The following is a 22,272-nucleotide window of genomic DNA, read 5'->3' as shown; positions in this document are numbered from 1 at the left end:
GACTGCAGACCTGACACGGCCCTCTTGATAAGAGGTGTGTTACATGAAATAATATCAATTACAAACAAATCAAATGCTGTAAACATTTGTTTGAGAAAAAATTGCAACTAAAATAAAAAATACTTTTTGACAGCACAATTCTAAGTGAAAAAAGAAATGAAAGTTTCCATATAATTAACATCTTATGAAACCTAATCACAAATCAATTATGGTGTCACTTTTAAATAAAAATTCAAAATTTGAATATAAAATTGCAATATTGATCACTGGCCCAAACATTAACCATTGAGGCCCAATCGGTTCCCAAAAGTGAAAAAAAATTTAGTTACAGAGAACAGAACACGCGACTATGGCATAACATAAAACGTTGAGGTTGTCTTCTCCCTCTTCTCTCTGTGCTAAACAAACACCAACCTCAGTTACGGTTAATCGAACCGTTTGATCAGTTGAGGTCATGGCGTTGTGGCACCGAATCGGAAAGGCGAAGCTCAGAACCCTCTGCATCCAATTCCAACGATCTTACATTCATCTTCACCATGCTTCTGCCCCCAAACCCTGCCATATGGACATTCCACGGCCGAATTCCGTGTTTCATGCCAGACCCACCAGCGTTTTCAGTACCGTGAGGTTCTTCGCTGCCCCTGTTCAGGTTGTTCACACTTTCATTGGCCGAGACTGCCAAAGTTGCTGTCTTTGCTCTGTATTTGGAACTGGGTTGCTCTGTGATGGATCATTTTACCCTTTTGTACCCTTTTGAATTTGATTATATTTTGTGGGATTTCAGTTTCAGGTAAAGAACAGGAACGAGGAGGAGGATCCAAGTGAGCGACGGATGAATGAGAAAATCAAAGCTCCTTATGTCAGGCTTGTTGTGGATGATGGTAAACCTATTGCCCATTTGAATTGATGCTGGTTTGGTTGTTTACTTTGTAATGTTTTAAGAGTAAATATTACATGAAATGTTAGTATACATGATTTTTACACTGTCCTTGAATCATCTGTAGTAATGTTTACTCTTATTCTCTCCGTTAGTAAACCGTGGAGTTGCTGTGATGGAAAATTGCTAGAAGTTAAAGCTACCTAGTTATTTTTGTGATAAAGATATTACAGTTGTGCATCATAATGAGATAGCTGTTCTCTCCTGCTTAAACTAGTGCTACCAATATAAACTGCAACTGAGCCTAGATTCTTGTTTGGGCTTAAGCTCTACTTGAAGTACTGAAATAAACATAAATGCAAATTTGAACTATATTATTATTATTTAATACATGGGGCTTGTAGTATCAGCTTTATGTGTTATTTACTGTACGAGTTTCCAATTAAATTTATGAGTTCACGCAGGCCATCATTCAATAGTACCAAGGCTTGAAGCATTGGAACGTGCCAAGGCGCTTAAACTTGATTTAGTTGAGGTAAATGATTTTTTTTGTCCTTTCCCTTGTTAATTTGAATGATACTTGCTTTCCCTTGTTAATTTGAATGATACTTTATATTTTTATATTGTAGTTATTAAGAATTTTTTCAAGAGATACCTGCAAAATATAGTTGAGTTAAAGTAGATAACAAAATTTCATGAAAAATCATCATTTACGGAAGGATTTATTTATTTATTTTTGCATCCTTGTAATCTTTTAAGTCATTCTGTTATGATGGATCTGGACTTTATCATTGTAAGATCTAGCCTTAAGTTGGGGCAGAAACAAACACGTGTGTGTCTAACATTATGTAGTCATTGATTCCATCATCATGAACAGCACATCCTTAAAAACAGGGATATTTTGTGACTAGTGGTAGATAACTATATACTCATGTATCAAATTTGTCAATCCATAAAGCATTACAATTTGCATATGAATTCGCATGAAGAAGGTTGGGAGGTTGGGCTAAGCACACGGGAATTTTCCCTTTTGACATTTATTATATGAGAATTTGGTTATGTGACAGGTTGATAAAAGTGCTCATCCTCCTGTCTGCAAAATTATGGACTACCACAAGGAAATGTATAAGCGACATGAATGGGAAAAGGACCGTGCTAAAAGCAAGGTACAATGTAGTATGGATGTTGCTTTTAAAGTTTCTTTGTTGTCATTGTTGATATATATATTTTGTCATACTCATTTTAATTTGATAGTGGAATGTTCAAACATAGGAGTCTCTGCTAGCAAAGAAGTGCGACTGCATGAGCGTTTACCCTGTTAGAATAAATGTGCCATATTATATGTCCAACGTGTTGGCAATGTTATTGGATATGAGTAGATAAAGGTCAGGTGGAATTTAAATGGGGATTATGGGTATGAAAAGCTCCTAAATCACTACATACTGTTCAAATTACTAGCACATATTTATTTATCATCTTTCTATGTCAAGATCAACTTGTTAAGAATTTGACTCTGCTAGGTCTAGGCCTTTATAATATGTATAGGTAAAAGAATCAGATTACTTGCTGCATATAGACCAGATATTGTAACATCTAACTGAAATCCAAATTCTTCAGAGACTTATTGGTAAAACAAAGGCCGCAAGAGTGTTTTTTCATGCAACAAAATGAATAAACTGAGTGAAATGTGCGCTTTCCTCTCAGTATTCCAAATACTAATTATGATGCAGACAGCTTTCTTTTAGCAATGGTTTAAAAATGAAACCATATATAATACTAGGAACTAAAGTTGGATCTTTACATTGTCAGATCCGAAGCAAAATTACAATTTTGTGTATGTACTCTTAAAAGTAAAAACATATTTCATAAATAATCGGTGCTTTACTTGTTAATTACTTATAGTAATTATTTGGTGCAACGGTAATTAGTGCTGGCTTAAACCCAATAGAAGTGATTGCTTGACATTTAATGGGAGCAACTGAGCAAGAGATTTTTCATGGTTTATTGATTGGTAGAATAAATGCAGTTAGGTTATCGCCTTTTGATCTGGAGGTCACAGGTTAAGTTCTGGAAACGGACTCTTTGCTACATTAATCCTCCCAAAACCTCTCTAGAGGGGGGAGTTTTGTGCCTGAGTTGCTCTTATGTAGTCATCATTCTATTATGGCATGTTTAGTGACTTGTGAAAGACAAATGTGTAGTTATATTATTAGATGTAATATTCTTATTTTTAATCAGTTTTCTGACAAATGCAGGCTGACACGACAATACGAAAGGATGTTAAAGAAGTGCGATTTTCTGAAAAAATTGTAAGCCTTTTCTATTTCCTTTTATTTTTCTATATCCTTTAAATGTTTTGGCAAACTTATTACTTATAAAAATTATCTACTGCTATAAATTAAGTCTAGTAGCATGTTTGTTCTAGAATTATTTACTAGGTCTCTAATTGTGAGCTGGAAGCCCTTGTTTGTTCTGGCAATACAAAATCAGATTTTCACATTTTTTAATTAAAAGCACATGTCCCGTTATAAATCCATGGAACAGATTAATTTGGATACACATCTCAATTATGTTCTTTAGAATTAATTTTACCTTATTTTAAAACAAACCTTAGCCAGGGCAACAAATGTTTTGGTCCAACCTTTTGGTATTGATGTTTGAAATGCAATTGAACTGGAATGCATGCTTTATCAGCTTGGCTAAATCTTATTCAATTTCAGCTCCTCTGTACTTGTTTTCTACGAACTAGGCCATGGCTTTTAGCATCTAAGTCATACAAGTGCCTGGTGAAGGCAATTAATTAGCCATTCAAGTTTCAATTTGTATGGAGAAATGTTGAACCTGCAAGATGTCTTTACAGTTGTATATATGTGTGTGTATTGTGGCTAACTATGGTGTCTGACTTCTGAGTGAGAGTCATCTTTTACTAACTCATTCTGGAAAAGGAAAATTTTGGTGGATTGAAATTTCTTCTGTTGATGTTTTCAGGAAGCAAAGGACCTGAAGAACAAAGCAGATATGGTTAGAAAGTTAATGGAGAAGGGTTATCGAGTGAAGGTACTCTCTACTGTTTGGTTTTGAATTAGATTTCTATATTGTCTCTACAGTATTCAAAGAACAATGTTGTAATTGTAAGTTAAATATTAAAATATTAATATTCTTTTATGGGATTAATTTTTGCACGTATATTGTTGTCATTTCTAATCAATTAATTTCTTTAAAGTACTATTACTACTTTATTACTAAAAATATATGACACAGGTTATGCAATACATGTATTATATTAAAAGGAAAATATACATTTAAATATATATTAAATGTTAACTTCAGAGTGAAAATTTAAATATAGCTTTAGGTGATATTGGTGCAGTAGAAAAAAATGACAAACTAGGAGTATAATGGCTAAGTTGAACTACTTATCATAAAATTAAAAAAAATAGAGAACTGACGAAGCAAAACCAACAATTGACATATTAGGATGCAAAAGGGGGTGATGACATATTTGTTAATCATATATTTCAGAAAATCACATAGCTTAACAGTATAGCATATTGTAATATTTATTTAAAAAAAAACATAATGGATACTGATAGGGGACGAAATCCTTCCTGTTTCTAAACGGATGTATGAGTTACTGTGTATCATGTACTGAGTTGGTGACTGATTTCTCAGAAATATGACTGTTTTTTGTCTATTTAAAACAGTGCAAGGTATCATCAAGCAAAGAAAATCTGGACTTGACAGCATTATTTTCTCCTTTCATTGCTCTGGTATGATGATGATTCTTACTTTGTTCTGGTTTTTTTCTGCCTGAACTATATCTAATGTTTTTTTCTTTTATACCTTTTCTCTACAAACCCTTCATTCTACATGTTAAAATTTATTTGCAGCTGGAAGATGTGTGCGTTGTGGAAAGTGGACCATTTATGGCAAAAAAAGATGCATATATGATCGTCAGACACATTAAGTTTGGGGCTGCGAAGAAAAGTGGGAAAAAATTTCATAATGCAGCAAATACTGTGACTCAGGAAGGTAATGCAGAGACTTCAACAGCCAATCCTAGTGATTCTGTTGAATATGAGAGTCATGCAGAATCTAGATTTGAAACGGAGGAAGACCCCTCTGATGCTGCAGAATCACCCTTTCTGTCAAGAAGTAATGATCCAGTATCTCCTCCTGTGTCTGAAAACAGGTATAGGAGAACTAATCCTCAAGGTGAAAACAACGTCCAATCTAAGGCACAAGTGCCTCCTGCTGAGACTGAAAATAGGTACAAAAGAGTAGAGCCAAGAAACAGATTCCAGCAAACCTCAAATAATCCAGGTATGAACAATTACCAAGGTCCTGGAACAAGAGACACATTCAGGCCACCGCCGCCGCCGCCGAATTGGAATCGGCCAAGGCAAGCGCCGGGGAATGTTAATGTTGATACCAGAATAGAGAATAACAGGCAAGCTTTCACTCCTCCTGGATCAAGACACTCAATGCCTTCCCGTGAGAATATCCACAATCATCCTTCAAATGCTTCTAATACCCCTAGACCTGGTTATGGCAATTTTAGAGGTCCAAATGGGGGTTATGCCAATCATGCTGGTGCTCCCAATACCTCAAGACCCAGTTATGGCAATTTCAGTGCATCAAATGATGGCATCCCCAAGCATCCCAATGCTCCTAATTCTCCAAAGACCTTCTAGTTGTGACATTTTTAGTCCTCCAAAATGCCCTCAAACACAAGGTGTATCAAAGTCAATAGCATTCAACAAATAAGGAATGTTAGCAACTCAAATAGAGTATGGTTGTATCAAAGTTGACCTACATAGGATGGTTCATATATTTGAAGTACAAATCTGGTGCAGTGACACATTACATTACACTCTTTAGAAAATGAGGCGATGGGTGAAATTCTTCCCCACAAAGTGCTTGCAGCTGTATTTTATTTACCTCAGATGACCTTGTCTGGTGGGAATTTTGTATCATCTGATGTTGGTAGTATTAGAATGGAAGAACAATTTTGGATTGTTTATTTATCTAACGGTAGAGACGTGGAATTTTTTCTATCCACTCATCACTGGAAGTTTTGATCTGTTTGTTTAATAATCATTCTTTCCTACGAATAAAGTTATTAACATTGTAATACTTATTTTAATGTTATATCTGTGGTGATTTTTAATTGATTAATAATTTAACAAACTTTATGTTAAGAGAATATGAAAATTAATCTCAGTATCTTTTCAGCAATATTTTTATTGCATAAATCTGGTAGTCCCGTCAATTTAAATTAATAATTCTCTAAAACTTCAAATTAATCATCGGGATTTGGTGGATATGTTTTCGAATAGCAACAAAAAAGTGTGAAAATTTGTCTATAGAAATGTTTTTATTTTTTCGTTACTAGTTTCAAAAGTATTGAATCATTTTAGCTTTATTTTCGAAAGGAATTTATGAAGACTTTCGAAATAATTATAAATGCACGAAATTAAATTCCGAAATTCACAGATAACCCGTTACAAGATTTGCATGATAGTTAAATAAATTTTAACCAATTATAGAATTTATTTGTTATCTTGTGAAATACCATAAAAAGTAGGGATTGAGTGAGTAGTGGAAAGGGGAGTGTGAGAAGTAATTCCCTTGTTGGGCTTCAGGAAGTGGGAGCTGAGCTGGACTGAGTTTCCAAAAGCCCTATTTTTTAACGGCTCAAACTCCGTCCATATTAGACGTTAATGAGAATAATAATAAATAGTTAATTAAAATTAGCAGAAAATAATAGTACTAATTGCTGCGTATTATGCAGCCTAAGTATAACTGTAAAACTGCATATTCCACCCCACATTTTTGATTCTGTTTAGAAGAGAGAACGAGGGAAGGTTTTGAGTTTGATATTGGCAAATGATAAAGCGCAGCAACTAGAGACCTATCGAAGAGTGTTTGTGTGCGTTCTCTTCTGCTGTATTCGAAGTTCAGTTTTCAGATTTCGCCACGCAAACCCTAACGCTTCGAACTTGCAATTGCTTCGCTCAATAGGGTTATTTATTATTATTAATCTTATTTTCTTATCATTCGCTTTTCCAATTAGGTTCCCATTCAGTTGTTATGCATTCCCACCAACGATTCCACACCATTAATTTAATTAGTTTTGCAGATTTTGACCAAAACGAGCTGTGTAATACACTGGTGGAATTTGATAAGTAGAGTTACGATGGATTTTGACGAGTATGAGTATTTAGAGAAAGCAGTTGAAAATGCTGAAGTTAAGAAGGAGAAGCATAGGGCTAATGGTAGTGATAGAAGTGTGAAGTCTGAAGAGAGAGGGCATGGTCGGAGTTCTAAGCATAAGAGTGGTGAGAAGGATGACGAAGACGTTGAACTCCATGCCAGGCATTCAAAATCTGGAGAGGATTCCCGCCATTATGAGAGGAAGAGAGAAAGAAGCTCCTCTCGTCACGGTTTGCAGTACAGAGATGGAGAGAAGGAGAAAGATCAGCACAGAAGCTCTGGGGGCAGTAGGGATAGGAAGAGGGATAGGGACAGAGACCACGAGAATAATGATAGGAAGAGAGGTAGGGAGAGAGAGAGAGATCGCGAGCGCGACCAAGAAAGGGATAGAAGGGACCGAGGAAGTGAGAGTGAGCAGGAACACCGCAGCAGAAGTAGATCCGAAAGGCATCGGAGTGATCTGGATGACAGAGACAGAGAAACAATTCTTGATAAAGACAGAGAAATAAGCCGGGATAAGGATTTCGGAGACAGAGAAAGGGCGAGGGAAACAAGGGAACGGATTAGAGAAAGCAGGTATTCTTTCACGTTAAAGTTTTATTAATTTTAGCTGCTGTGGTAGATTATCCATAATTTTGTCTGTGATTGTTATCTAGCTACCCTAGATTTTTGTTTCCTATTGACTTCCTACATCCATTGTGAACAGGGATTATGTATATAATGATTTATTTTCTGCTTCATCTCATCTAGAGAGTTAACCTCCTCTGTCTGACGGGCATGCTGTGTGATATATACGTAAACAGTATTCCCATTTTCCCTTTAGCAGAGCATTGGACATGAAAAGGATGCACAAATATCACTGACTTGAAAGCCACTTAATTAATGATGACCAGAGTATGTTTGGACAAACTTTTTCATAAGGACTCCTAGGAGAGAAAAATATGAAGAAAAAAATAAAATTGACTTCTCTGAGTTAAATTAACCTATGTACAAGGTAAAAATAAGAGTTTGGAGATGTTACACGAAAGAGTTTGTATATAGCTTATGCATGGACTAATTTTAACTTAAGGAGAAATCAATTTCATTTTTCTCTCCTAGAAATCCTTGTGGAGAAGCTCGTCATCCAAATAGATCCTAAAATTCCTTTGGCTTTCTGTATAAAATACTCTATTGTAGATAGTTGTATGCAATCTTGAAACTCCTTCACCTTCGTCATATTCGTTGTCGAAATGTGATTCCTAAATTTCATGTCTGTAAATGTGACATGAACAATTTGTAGGTAGGGGACTATGTTTAATATCAATATGGGATAAGTTATTCTTTTAATCTGAAATTTTAGATATGTTGCGAAGTAGTAGATATAGAAACAGTAACATTTTCCACTTCTGCTTTTAATCCGTTAATTCCCGTATACTCTGTGTGATATTACATGCTCAGGTACTACTATATAGAACACAGACACACTTCTTTAATATAGCTTAAACTTTTAGGTAGATTGTTAATTCAATTTAGGATTGTAATTTACTTGACTAAATGATTTGGAGTTTGATCCTCATGGTCATTGGTGCATAGTTCTAGGACAGCCCCATTCGTGGCCTTGAAATTTATCTATAATTGATTTTAATGTCTGGGAACAGAATACAATATACAAGTTGTTTCTGCGCCCTAGATTAATCATAATAAGCTTTCCAGGTCCACTTGCTTGTTAACGTATTCTTTCATTTACTTCCTTTCTTCTATTTCATTTATTTTATCATATTCAGAATCCTTATTGTCAATGATATAGTTATGCTTACAGTAATAGCTTTGTTGAGTCATTGATTAGATTTAGTATGGTGAATTTAATAGGCTGAGGCAATTGTGCCAAGATCAAGACCTTGGTATTTGGGTGAATCTTATTATTTAATTTTTAGTTTGTGTTGAACCCATTTTATGCACTTTAAGTTATGCAAATTCATATATATTATCATATGTAGTATAGTTCTGTTAATCTTAGGTGATCAGAAATGTGTTATCCTCTTGGCTATGAAGTTTAATCACCTACTCGTTTTTATAAATGGTGTTTATTCTTTGTCCTGCTTTACCTGACATCATTGTTCTTTGCATTTGGTGCTCATGAGTTTGTCTTTGTTTGTGAACTAGGTTATTCTCTTGTCTCTCATCTCTATTTTGAGGATCGTTGTAGGTTTGTTTTACTGTTTGCATTGATTATAATATCTTATCTGGATTTGAGAATGGTGGTTTTTTAATTGCATATAGTTAGTTGTGCTGTTTAACAGCATTATAGCTTCTGAATATTGAATGTTAGTTTCTAGGAACACGTGGATATGGTATAAAGGTCATCAAATGATCTTTGCCGAGGTACTGGAGCCTTAGGTCATTGGTTTCAAAAGTTTCTCCACCTCCCAGAATCTATTTGAAAGTATGCATTGTAACCATTCATTGTTTGAATGGTCGTTGTAGTGGTGGCGGTGATGCCATGCTGTTTATAATCCTTCCCTCTTGAAATTAGTTGCTTAATTGCATTTATTCTGTTGCAGAAATGCTGGTGATGGAGTAATGGGCAATGCTTAAGAGAAGCAATTCATCTTCTGATGCCTGTGGACAAAACCAATGTTCATTTGGCTACATGTTGATCACAGTTTTTGTCACTGCATGTAATAGATTGGTGTCACTGTGATTAATTTGGGAAATATTAGATTTAGAAAGTTCTGCATTTCATAGCTTTTCAATTTTGTTATATCAATTCGTTCATGGGGTTTTTGAGTGAATGAAGTCCACTAAAAAAATGCTCTAGCCTTAAACATCAGATAAAGTCCCAAGAACTAGTTTAAAATCTACCATCAGATAGAGTCCAGCAATTCTGTTGTTCATGTCCAGAACTGGGTGCTCCATTGCAACATTAATTTTTTTGTTCACATCACTGGCACCTTGCTTTGATCAATGTGATTAAAGGCCTTTATGTTTTATATTATTGGATTCTATCGATTTACCGATTGCATGGGTAGGATGGTTTTTTTATGTACTATGCTGTCCTGTTGCTGTTGATTCTTTCCTTCTGTTTAATCACATCACTAGTCATGTCCTATATAAAACTAGATTTTGTGTATTATAAAGGTTGCATTCACTTTATGCTTATGGTTCTCTTACTCGGTATATATAAGCTTTTAACAGGTTTCAACTTAATGCAATTAGGTCCCTCACTCTCTCGTACTGCCATCAATCCAAGTTGGTGATGCTGTTTCAATATAAGATTTTGTTTTATTTATAGAAGGTACAAAATCTCGTGTTAATAGCAATTGGATGACATTCATTCCCCTTTAATTACCGTTTCCATCAATCCACGGGTTTGATTCTTTTTTTAGTTCAAGAAGTAAAGTCATAAATTAAAACCTGTTACCTGGGGATTTCATGTTAACTTAATTTAGTTCCCTGCAGGCCTGTGTTCACGTGGGGGCTTTATACATGTAAAGACCATTTGCTGCCATGTTGCGAATTTAAGGAACATGAAAATTTTGTGTTGGGAAATATGGTTTATGCAGTAGTTTGTTAAATATATGTTATCATTATTTTCAAATCTGAACTGCTATAAAGAGATTGCATGCATCCCAACAACTTGGGCTATAATTTTGTCCTTTTATCATATTGTAGGCGACATAAAGAGAAAAAGGAAGAAGCTACACAACCTGATGCTGATCCTGAAAGAGATCAAAGAACTGTGTTCGCCTATCAGGTATTCCAAATATAGCTGGAAGGCAATCACATGATCTGTTTCTAATACTTCATTAATTGCCAGATCTAATCTTCAAAACATTTTCACAGATTTCTCTGAAAGCTGATGAAAGAGATGTATACGAGTTCTTCTCAAGGGCTGGCAAGGTCATACTATATTTCACTTTGTTTGCTAACAACAAAATTGCTTTCCTATGCTACTGTAGCTGGGTTTGATTTGTAGTTTAATACATGAGAGTGAACTCTGGAACAATTATTGAAAAACTGTTTGTTTCCTTTTGACATTTTTATTGTAATAGATCCTTGTCTCCCTTAAATAATGTAAGAGAACAAACAAGAGATTGCCAGATGAAATAAATCTCAGAGGCATGTAATGCATTTCTCTGACAGTTTCAGAAGCAAATCTATTCTTCTTAATGACATAAATTTGTTTTAATTCCTTGATAGTGTAATGAATTATGCACATCAATAAATCCTATGGTACCTCATGTTAAGAAAATGTAAACTGCAATATGCATGTCAAATTACGTTCGAATGATGTGTCACCTTATTACTTACAGATAGTGTATATAGTTTTGCATTGTTAGCTGTACCAGATTTAAATTTGTACCTTTTTTATGTGTGTCTTGTTTTTCCCTCCCCCGTCCTTCCCTTTTTCTTTATACTTTGCAAAAAGTTGGAGTTTTTCGACATATATTTCATTGACATATCTAGTTTACTATTTCAAGGTACGAGATGTTCGTTTGATTATGGACCGCAATTCAAGGCGTTCTAAGGGTGTTGGGTAAGCACAAGACAACCGTGATCTGAACTAAATTAACTTTGTACCTCTTAGTTATGTATGAAAAAAGCAACATCAAATGGAAGGAGAGTTAACAATTGCACCTAATCTTTGATTTGTTCGAGTTTGTACAACTTAGAATTGGTCTAAATTATTTTTTTATGAATTCTGTGAACATTAACTTAGGATTGAACAAATATATGACCTGATATTTTTGTGAAGAAATCTGACGTGAGTATTAGAGAATCTAACCTCGATTTTTCAGTCTTAGAGGGCTCCTAGTGTTGTGGACCGTGACAAATTTATGCCAAGATCCTATTAATTAGGGATATCTTTATTTTTATTTTATCAATTAGGAGAATTGTTAAGGATGTCTTTGTAGTCTTTTTAAGGACAGACTTGATTGAAAATTTGTGAGCGAGAATTTTACTTTTTCAGAAAAGCTTGTATTAGTAGTTTAGGAAGCGCTCTCATGGTTGAGTGTGCTTCTCACTTCCTGTAGGTCAGTAGAAGGAGTCTTTCGAGTCTACATCAGTGTTTTAATCTTTCACAAAGGTCCATAAGACAGTGATGGTATAAATTAACTCCTTTAATGTTCTTTCCTAATGTTCTCCTGCATATGTACGTATGCACGCATACATGTATGTGTGAAAGTATATCTGTGATAGAACTTGTTTGATCCAAAAAAGAATGATTTTTATTGATGAACCCTAGATCCTGAATGCCGAGCCACTGTGGTAGCAGCCTCGGACTAGGTTTAAACTCCCTCACTAATTCACACCTAACTGGCTATAAACAGCTATCTATCAATCTGATGCCTAAAGGTATAAATCTCTACCATGATAACAGTCCTTGTTATTTTCCGTTTTATGATGCATATAAAGACCAGGGTTTGTATTTACATTATAACGTGACCAGGTCAATAATTATAATCACTTTGTCAATTGTTGTATATATTTTAAGGTAGACGGTGTAAACCTCATCTTTTTTGGATTTGTATATGGCTGTGTAATGCTTTCTTTTATGCAGGTATATTGAGTTTTATGATGTCATGTCTGTCCCAATGGCAATTGCACTTTCAGGCCAACCTCTCCTTGGTCAACCAGTGATGGTGAAGCCGTCAGAAGCAGAAAAGAATTTGGTTCAGTCCACAACAGCTGTTGGTGGATCCACTGGACTTATAGGTCCTTATTCTGGGGGAGCAAGAAGGCTCTATGTTGGGAATCTGCATATCAGTATGAGTGAAGCTGATATTCGTAAGGTGATCACTTGTTTATTTTGTCCTTGGAAAATTATTGGTGCATTTTTGTGAATGAGTTTCTAGAACTGGTTGACTTAAAAGGGTCTTCAACTTATGATGCAATGCAATAGTTGAATGAGGTCACTCCCTTAACTGATAAATTATCTGCTCCTTTTCTTTTTCCCTTGCTTCTTCCTTTCCTAATGTTACATTTCTTTCTGATTACTTGATAGTCAATATTTTTCTTTCGTTTGCGGTTTGATAAATAGTGCACATTCCAATCGATTGTTTTATTCTTTTAAACTCCTTTGTTAAATTGTATAGGTATTTGAAGCATTTGGTCAGGTTGAGCTAGTCCAGCTGCCTCTCGATGAAAGTGGGCACTGCAAAGGTTTTGGCTTTGTACAGGTGAATTTTGTATCTAGTAGCAATAATTAGGCAATTGCTCACTCTACGTGGAAACTTCTATTGCATTTAAACCAAAATAGAACTTCCCTAGGGACCCACTGGAGTCATGATCTACTCATGAATGAAGTTGCTACTGGGTTCTGATGCTATCATACTACTAGCTTTACCATAATACTTTTAGCAAGCTGCACCTTTTCCAACTATGTAGGTTAACTAAACTGTTTACTGTAGTTTGCACGCCTTGAAGATGCCAGAAATGCTCAGAGCTTGAATGGTCAATTAGAGATTGGTGGTAGAACAATCAAGGTACTGTTGAATTGTTCATAAATTTAAGTTTGGTAGATCTTCTTTTACGAAAATTAGGCTTTATAATTTTGGGTCCTATTAAATTTTGTACAATGTGAATAGTTGAAAACTAGTTGAGTAGTCATGCATTCTGATTCTTGTTAATTTTGTATCTTGATCTTGTGCTACATCTAACTGAATGCATAGACTGTGTGTAGCAAACTAGTTGAGTAGTCATGCTTTCTGATTCTTGCAGTTAGGTTGCTGAACTGATGGAGTCTTGATTGAACCCTTATACCTTTTATATGCTAAGTTGCTATCCTTCGAAAGAATTTATTTTTCCAGTTAGTGAATCTTGGAGATTTTATTTTACTTAGGATGGGCAAAGTCTTGTAGTTTGTACTCATTTTTGTTACCTCGGGCTAGGGTAATGTATTATTGTACTAGAATAGTGCTAGAAGTAAAACAGGAACCGTAAGACCAAGGAATGTATATCTTTGGGGTTTTTGTTTTTCATTTGAACTTCACTTTATTTATCTGTATGTAAACTTTCAGTTGCTGTTACTGATCAATCTGGAATGAATTAGGTATCGGCTGTTACTGATCAAACTGGAATGCAAGAGGTTGGAGGAAATACTGGTGATTTTGATGATGATGATGAAGGAGTTGGCTTGGTAAGTAATCTATTTCTGAAGAAAATTGGTTATGAACTATTGAAATTTTACTAAATTACGCATCCCCCTGATATTTATAAAGCCAACATGGAACTCCACCAAGCAGTCTAAGTTGAAGCAGTCACATCTCATAACAGATTAATCACATTCCAGTGGTGTGGTTATACTGTAATTGAATTTGAGTGCTCTATTATTTTGTGCTGGTGTAATCTAAACTTCATTTCCAATATATATAGGAACTTGAACGAGTATTCTGAGATTATTACTTGGGAACTAGTGCTAGCTAAATACTTCACATGTTTTAAACCTGAAAGATTGGTGTTTCATGTTCTGAAATCTGAATATTGGAAGATTGGATTATTTTTGTTGTAGTGTTTTTTAATCTTAGTAACTTCGAAAATTATATTATCAAATGGTCTGCTGTAAGTGATTACTAGGTTTGAATTTAGACCCTGCTTCTTCAGCGGATTATATTAATATAGTGCTTTAAATTGAAGTATATCGAAATTTTCTTTTGCACCCGAAAGAAGTCTCCCTCCTCCTCTCCCTATTTCTTTTGACAAATACAGAATTACAATGATATTGATATTCAATAAACGACGATGGATGTGAATTATCTTCACCAAAATATTGATTTCTGTTTTGAAAATTTGTTGTTGGTACTTTTTTTTTAATTTTATTTGTTGATTAGAAGTCTCACTGTTTTAGCTGACCGTTCTGAAATTTTCAGTCCTTGAATGCATGTTCTCGAGCAATACTAATGCAGAAGTTGGATCGTAGTGGCACTGCATCAAGGTTTGTCCCCTGCCATTTTGGCTTTTACCATGTGAAGATCAATATTAATAATCATTATCTCACTCGTGCATTTCTTGACAGCATGGTTGGTTCCCTGGGTAATTCTGTTGTCAACAACACAGGTCTTAATCTACCAGCAACAGGAAACATACTTGGAGCTGTGCCCGCGGGTTCTCCCCTTTCTTCTATTCCTGCAGTATCTGGGTTGGCAGGTGGAGGTCTCCAAATTCCCATGGCTACAATTCCTACTATTGATACAATCGGTGTTCCAAGTGAATGCTTAATGTTAAAGAACATGTTTGATCCCAAGGACGAGGTGGTTACATTGCACCTGTACTTTGTATTTTTGTTTCATATTTTTTTGTCTAATAATATACGGGCTTGATGTGCTGTAGACTGAACCAGATTTTGATTTGGATATTAAAGAAGATGTTGAAGCAGAATGCTCTAAGTTTGGGACGTTAAGACACATATATGTTGATAAGTGAGTAAACTAGTAATCATTGTGCTCATCTTTTAATTGTGAGACTACAAGTTTGTGGCGTTTTCATGTATTTATTATTTTAATGATCATCAGGAAGAGTGCTGGTTTTGTCTACTTACGTTTTGAAGAGACCCATTCTGCAATAAGTGCTCAGCGGTCCTTGCACGGACGATGGTTTGCTGGGAAGATGATCACTGCGAGCTTCATGGTACATTTCATCGCCTTTATTCCTCTATTTTATTTTTTGAATATCCGCAAAATTGATGAACATCTTAAATCCTGTTTATGCTGGCAGGTGCCTCAGTCATACGAGGATAAATTCCCAGACAGCAGATAAACTGATGAAATAATCATCTTCAGAATTATATAACAGCTTTTACTTGTCTTGGATTGGCTAAAAGGTGCTGTTTATAAAACTTGCATAATTTTTTGGGGTGTTGGTTTTCTATAAGAGTCTGTTACAGTATTACTGTTGTGGCTTGGCAGTGGTATTGATTGGAACAAGGGTTTTTTGATGCTACAAACATTGATGTAATTCTACTTCGGCTGATGCCAATCACAGTTTTGATGTATTCTCACTTTCTTTGTGGCATAAGCCTGAAAGGAACCCCCATAATCGGTTGGTCAACATGTTTCGGTCACTAGTACATTTTTGCTAACTACTGTCTATTTTTATTTTATATTTTTACTTCCTCTGTTTCCACTAAAAAAGAATCACAAGAGTAACAAAAAGTTTAATAAATATTTTAAAGCTAAGGAAATAACATATAAAAATGCGGTCCTAGTTTAAACAGAACTCGAACTCGAATTAAATGTCACAACTTATAATCAGTTGGTTGAACTCAGTAAATCCTCGGATGAAAAATTGTAACTACGTATTCATTAAATCTTGTTTTTAAAACTTAAAAATGAATACCATACAGTGTAAATTAAAATGAATACTGCAACATTAAAGCATGGAGTAAACAAGGGGTTTAATTAGAGTAGCGAGAGTAAGAAATAAGTTATGTGTGAATGTTATATGAAAAAGTATTTCAGGCAAGTGAGAAAATTAAACTCTGTTTTACTATTTTCATTTATAAATCATAGTAAAAAAATATATGTAACTAATTAAAAATTAAGTGATATTTTTCTTGTCAAACAAGAATATCATATCAATCATTTATTCATTCATTCCAACTCAAATTCTATATTCTCATTAAATTGCCCCTATTGGAGTGTGACACACTGCATGACGACGTTACATCATAATGCCCCCAAGCTAATAATATAATACCCAACACTACTACCTTCTCACTTCCTTCCCCTCAAATACGCTCACATCTTACGTATCTCTTTCATCACCCCACCCTAACCACCCCACCCTCCTCGTACAAATACACACATATAAATACTATTTATCGGTATCACTGGATCCAATTCAAGGGAGAGAAAGAGAATTAGTAATGGAAAGAGAATTAGTGGAAGATATTGTGATTGTGGGAGCTGGAATTGCTGGCCTCACAACATCCTTAGGACTTCACAGGTATCTTTTCCACTTCCTTCGCTCTCAAACCATTTTTTCTATGTCTTCATTATTACTTTATGTTTCATTTATATTCACAGGTTGGGCATCTCAAGTTTGGTGTTGGAATCTTCGGACAGTTTGAGGGTCACTGGCTTTGCTTTGTCCATATGGCAAAATGCTTGGAAGGCTTTGGATGCTGTCGGTGTTGGAGACATCCTCCGCCACCAACATCTCCAGCTCAATGGGTATATACATGCATCCACACCTTTTAAACTTTTCTCTCAGTATTTTTTTTTTCCAAAAAAAAAAAAAAAACTTTCATTCTTCTGTAAACTAAACTACTGGAATTGGACTGCAGGATTGTCACCACTTCATTGGTTACAGGCCAACAAACAGCAGCCATACCTTTCAGAGCAACAGGAAATCAGAAGTAAGTATACCTCTCTAGTTTTATTCTTTTGGGTTCAGTTTATATTCATTGAAGAGACCATGGTTGTCAAATCTGTTCCGAATTCTTACTATGGTTAGTGTTTCTGTGATGCTGCAGAGATATTGAAATTCGTTGTGTTAAAAGGAAGTCATTGTTGGAAGCCCTTGTCAATGAGCTTCCAAGAGGCACCATCAGATACTCCTCAAAAGTTGTTGGCATCGAGGAATCTGGCTTCTATAAGATACTTCATCTTGCTGATGGGACAAGCATCAAAACCAAGGTAAATATTATGTGAGACATACCAATGTCCATAAAATAACCTTGTATGAGAAGCAAGCAACAATTATGAATCCAAGTCAATGAACTTGAATTGACACATGAATGTTTGCAATTGAAAAAGGTATTGATTGGGTGCGATGGAGTGAACTCCATGGTGGCAAAGTGGCTAGGGTTCAAGAAGGCCTCTTTTACCGGGAGATATGCAATCAGAGGTTGTGCAGAGGTCAACAACAGTCACAGGTTAGAACCCAATTTCATGCAGTACTTTGGCAAAGGTTTCAGAGCTGGTGTTATTCCTTGTGATGAGGAAGCTGTTTACTGGTTTTTCACTTGGACACCAACCAGCCAAGGTGAATTTTCAAATACATATCTAATTACATTTAACATCATTCATACCATTGTCATATTTTATTTACTTGTTCACTGTTTTGTGAAGTAGAAAAAGAGCTAGAAGAGAATCCTGCCAAACTGAAACAGTATGTGTTGAAGAAGCTTGAGAATATGCCAAGTGATGTTAGACAGTACATAGAAAAAACTGAAGAGGATGCATTTCTATTATCTCCATTGAGATATAGGAATCCCTGGGAAGTGATGATGGGGAATGTTAGCAGAGGCAATGTTTGTGTTGGTGGAGATGCTTTCCACCCCATGACTCCAGACCTTGGTCAAGGAGGGTGTTGTGCATTGGAAGATGGGGTTGTTTTAGCAAGGTGCTTAGCTGAGGCATTTTCCAAAGAGAATGAAGAAGAAGAAGAAGAGGAAGAGGAAGAACAGAAGAAGATTGAAGAAAGTTTGAAGAAATATGCAAAGGAGAGAAGATGGAGAAGCATTAATGTCACTGCTACAGCTTATGTGGTTGGTTCTATTCAGCAAGCTGAGTCCAATGTGGTTAGTTTTTTAAGGGACAAGATTTTGGCTTCGTTTTTAGCCATTCAGTTGTTCAAAATGTCAGGTTATGATTGTGGGAAACTAAAGAATTCTTAGGACTTGTGTGGTTTGTAAGATGGAAATAAAGGTGTGAGGTGAGGTTGAGAATGATAGAAAGATATGAAGTGAATTTGATTGAGGTAATGAAATGAATTTGATTTGTGTGTTAATATATTTAAAATGATTTATGATTTAAAAAATGAATAATTTAAATAAAATATTTTTTCAAAAATATTAAATAAGTTTAAATCAAATTTAAATTAAAATACTAATTATGATATACTTTTTATAAATAAAATGATTGTATTTATTATAAAAGTCTATTAAAATAAGTTTAAATTGATTTATTTTATTTTCATTATTGTTTTAATATTTTTTATTACGTATTTATTTTTAACATAAAACATATATCAACAAAATACTGAATTTATTTTATCAATCATATTTTTATTATTTATTATTATTATAATAAAACATATTTATGAATATTTAATTTGTATATATTGCATGTCAATTCAAAAATGTATAATACTTTAATTTAAAATTTAGTTAAGTTAATTTATTTTTTTCTTGTGAGATTAATAATTAAATATTTAATAAAATATTAAAATTGGAAATATTTTATTTATTATTATAATATTTGGTGGTTTATGATATTCTAATTTTAAATCAAATATATTTACATATAATCAATTATATCTCATGTAATATACATTGATTATGTTTGATTTTCAAAATGTTTTCTACACATTTGAGAGGAAAGTTTACAGGAAAAAGAAAAGAAATTCTCATTTTTTGTGTTACCATGACAAATTTGGAGAAGAGCAAATTTTGAAAATTTGCTTTATCTATTTGGAAATTTCTTCTTGCACCTCCCTATCTTCTTTCTGAAACCATAAACAGGGTAAGCAGTCAAATTACCTTCATCTTTTTTTTCTCCTCCACTTATTTTCGCTCACCTCCGTTCCATCTCTATCTTCACTTCCGTTTCATCTTCTTCTTCCACTTCCACCTCCACTTCATCATCTTCTTCCACCTTCACCATAAAAATAATTCACAAGTGTTCATTAAAATAAATAAAAAGATGATAATAATATAAAGTACAAAAAAGAAGATAAAAATCAACGATGATAAACATAAAATGTATGTTTCAAATTTCACAATTCGTATGCGTTCAGAATTATACAACCCGTAATGCAAAACTACATTAAGAATTGTATATTTCGAAACATTGCATTATGAATTATATAGTTTGAAACATTTATAGATTGTTAAGTCCGTAACTACAATTATAGCAAGTGTATAATTATGATTTTAAAGAAATATGAAGACACATGTTGCTGAAAAAATTCCCATCTATTGTAATTTTTTTTAATATAAGATAATGATATTTTGATTCATTTTTTTATCTACTTTCAATCCATCAATCCAATCACCATTCAATTATTTATTTTGATTTTTTTTAGTGGTGTAATGTAATGATATGATAATAATCAAAGTAATGAGTTAAAAGTGTGTGAAAATATCATTATTCTTTAATATAACTCTTTTATGTATTTCTCATTCCATATTTAATTCTTTACCTATTTTGTATTAAATTACACTTGTAATTTCATTATCTCATTTCTTTATTACTTTTCTAGCACGTATTAATAGCACAATTATTCTGTAGTTATTAAACTCAACTAATTTTAAAACAAGTTGGACTGACTTAAGATAATTGGGTCAATTTCTTTTAAGTTATAAGTTTCAAATATTGGTAAACTGATACAACCTAAGATTAAGTTAAGTTATTAAAAAATTCAATTCAATAAACATTCTAGATTATAGCGTCATGACCTTAACATGACCTTATTATTAAATAAAATATTTTTCATATTTGTATCCAACCATGCAATAATTGATTCGAGATTTAAAACCTTAATATAGTAGTATGACAGGTGTAGATATTTGATGTACCAACATCCTTTTGAAAGCAGATTTTTTATAAGAAGAATATATAATTCATGTTTGTGAGAATGTTATGTATTGTCTAAAGAATGAGGTGTGATGTTATAAATACATGTGAAAAAAATTCGTACATAGTGGATAAAATTTGTAATGAATTAGAGATGGCAAATAAATTCGTCTCTGTGGGTATTGTCCGAACTCGTTTCCATTTTGACGGGAAATCCCTGCATTTACTGGGTATGGGTATGGGTATGAGAAATCTCCGATTTTTTGAATTGGGTATGGGGATAAGGATGGGGATGAATATAACCCCGCCATAATACCCGTCTCCGCCATATCTCCATCCTCATTTAAATTATTAAAATATTCACAATTAATTAAGTAACCTTTTATATATATATATATATATATATATATATATATATATATATATATATACTCTTTCTATTTTTTATTTTTTCTAAATATTTTGTTTGTCATTAAACTCAATCGCATTTTCAATATATTTTTTTTATCTTATCATAATCTTTATGTAATTATGTTAAAATGATGTATGTCAATTAAAAAAAATTTATGTCTAACATTTGAATATTTCTATTATTTTTTAATATTTTTATTTATTGTATATTTTTCTTTCACCTGAGAATGTTTAATACTCTCAATTTAAGTGTTTAATAGCATAAACATTTCATTTACTAGGTAATATAAAAAAAATTCTTTACTTATTATTATTAATTTTTGTTTCATTTGAAGAACTCTTTTATTTTGCTAAAATAATTTTTGTTATTTCTCAACCATTGAGTATATATGTTGATATTTGAAATTTTTTCTTAGATCTTTAAGATGTTTTTCGTCTTATCATACCCTTAATTATACATTTATTTTTCTTTGTGCAATTCCTTCCAATAGTCTTCAAACTGTTTATAAGACACACATTTGTTAATTTTTTAATATTTTTATTTTTGTTCATTTTCATCATATAGAATACTATTTCGATAAATTTTATCTAATTATTTTTTATTTTCTAACTCATTACAATCATACTTTAATATTTTCAATATAATTGTGTAAATAATTTTTATTTACTAAAATATAAAAATTTAATGTAATTGCCATGAATATTTTTTTTATCACCATCCAACATATATTGGAGTTTAAAAGATACAAGATCTATGATAAAATTTTATTATGTTTACTATTTGTTCTTTGCATCATTTTTTTATCAATCATTGAGTATATATGTTGATATTTGAAAAGTTTTCTTAGATCTCTAAGATATTTTTCATCTTATCATACTTTTAATTATATATTTATTTTCCTTTGTGTGATTCCTTCCTATAATCTCCAAATTGTTTATAAGACACACATTTGTTAATTTTTTTAAATTTTTATTTTTTGTTTATTTTCATCATGTAGAATACTATTTCGATAAATTTTATCTAATTGTTTTTTATTTTCTAACTCATTACAATCATACTTTAATTTTTTCACTATAATTGTATAAATAATTTTTTATTTACTACAATATAAAAATTTAATGTAATTGCCATGGATATTTTTTTACCATCATCCAACATATATTGTGGTTCAAAAGATACAAGATCTATATTAAAATTTTATTATTATATTTATTATTTGTTCTTTGTGTTATTTTAATCAAGTGATGTATTATAACTTTTATTTGTGT

The 22,272-nt window shown here is 33.2% G+C and overlaps 3 protein-coding genes across 17 annotated transcripts; all 3 read left to right on the top strand.

Moving 5' to 3' along the window:
- The first annotated feature begins 318 nt into the window (after positions 1-318).
- Positions 319-6,015, top strand: LOC114192546 (translation initiation factor IF3-1, mitochondrial). Its single transcript, XM_028082298.1, has 8 exons — positions 319-649; positions 785-881; positions 1,342-1,412; positions 1,945-2,043; positions 3,133-3,186; positions 3,866-3,934; positions 4,582-4,647; positions 4,768-6,015. Exons 1-8 carry the CDS (start codon positions 455-457, stop codon positions 5,569-5,571), a joined length of 1,455 nt encoding a protein of 484 aa, XP_027938099.1. The 5' UTR covers positions 319-454; the 3' UTR covers positions 5,572-6,015.
- A 647-nt stretch (positions 6,016-6,662) lies between these two features.
- Positions 6,663-16,151, top strand: LOC114190128 (RNA-binding protein 39). 14 transcript variants are annotated; one of them, XM_028078907.1, is made up of 15 exons: positions 7,488-7,669; positions 10,289-10,367; positions 10,532-10,560; positions 10,745-10,826; positions 10,916-10,972; positions 11,554-11,609; positions 12,636-12,867; positions 13,171-13,254; positions 13,486-13,560; positions 14,127-14,213; positions 14,944-15,008; positions 15,090-15,324; positions 15,404-15,492; positions 15,586-15,700; positions 15,788-16,139. In XM_028078907.1, coding segments are annotated over exons 3-15 (1,221 nt in total). In that variant the 5' UTR covers positions 7,488-7,669; positions 10,289-10,367; positions 10,532-10,558; the 3' UTR covers positions 15,830-16,139. The 14 variants fall into 14 exon arrangements, 13 of the variants coding, with proteins under 13 accessions (XP_027934698.1, XP_027934700.1, XP_027934699.1 ...); XM_028078909.1 differs by lacking the exon at positions 7,488-7,669 and adding an exon at positions 9,634-9,750; XM_028078910.1 differs by lacking the exon at positions 7,488-7,669 and adding an exon at positions 9,634-9,750 and having other exon boundaries at positions 10,522-10,560.
- A 636-nt stretch (positions 16,152-16,787) lies between these two features.
- Positions 16,788-18,807, top strand: LOC114190108 (monooxygenase 2-like). 2 transcript variants are annotated; one of them, XM_028078877.1, is made up of 6 exons: positions 16,788-17,017; positions 17,098-17,244; positions 17,358-17,429; positions 17,547-17,709; positions 17,830-18,058; positions 18,148-18,807. In XM_028078877.1, the coding sequence occupies exons 1-6, from the start codon at positions 16,938-16,940 to the stop codon at positions 18,690-18,692; spliced, it is 1,236 nt and encodes a 411-aa protein (XP_027934678.1). In that variant the 5' UTR covers positions 16,788-16,937; the 3' UTR covers positions 18,693-18,807. The 2 variants fall into 2 exon arrangements, with proteins under 2 accessions (XP_027934678.1, XP_027934677.1); XM_028078876.1 differs by having other exon boundaries at positions 18,145-18,807.
- The last annotated feature ends 3,465 nt before the right edge of the window (positions 18,808-22,272 follow it).

Source organism: Vigna unguiculata, chromosome 7 (assembly GCF_004118075.2).
Source record: "Vigna unguiculata cultivar IT97K-499-35 chromosome 7, ASM411807v1, whole genome shotgun sequence".
Taxonomy (NCBI): domain Eukaryota; kingdom Viridiplantae; phylum Streptophyta; class Magnoliopsida; order Fabales; family Fabaceae; genus Vigna; species Vigna unguiculata.
Note: the sequence above shows the minus strand (reverse complement) of the source record. Positions and strands in the feature narration are given on the sequence as shown.

Excerpts from the sequence above, each read along its gene's own strand:
- LOC114192546 (XM_028082298.1), top strand. The coding sequence starts at position 455 with ATGGCGTTGTGGCACCGAATCGGAAAGGCGAAGCTCAGAACCCTCTGC. Across the intron at positions 650-784 it reads TCTTCGCTGCCCCTGTTCAG|TTTCAGGTAAAGAACAGGAA; the intron begins GTTGTTCACACT and ends GTGGGATTTCAG. Across the intron at positions 2,044-3,132 it reads AGGACCGTGCTAAAAGCAAG|GCTGACACGACAATACGAAA; the intron begins GTACAATGTAGT and ends TGACAAATGCAG.
- LOC114190108 (XM_028078876.1), top strand. The coding sequence starts at position 16,938 with ATGGAAAGAGAATTAGTGGAAGATATTGTGATTGTGGGAGCTGGAATT. Across the intron at positions 17,018-17,097 it reads ACATCCTTAGGACTTCACAG|GTTGGGCATCTCAAGTTTGG; the intron begins GTATCTTTTCCA and ends TTATATTCACAG. Across the intron at positions 17,710-17,829 it reads GGACAAGCATCAAAACCAAG|GTATTGATTGGGTGCGATGG; the intron begins GTAAATATTATG and ends CAATTGAAAAAG.
- LOC114190128 (XM_028078899.1), top strand. The coding sequence starts at position 7,077 with ATGGATTTTGACGAGTATGAGTATTTAGAGAAAGCAGTTGAAAATGCT. Across the intron at positions 14,214-14,943 it reads ATGATGAAGGAGTTGGCTTG|TCCTTGAATGCATGTTCTCG; the intron begins GTAAGTAATCTA and ends TGAAATTTTCAG. Across the intron at positions 15,009-15,089 it reads CGTAGTGGCACTGCATCAAG|CATGGTTGGTTCCCTGGGTA; the intron begins GTTTGTCCCCTG and ends ATTTCTTGACAG.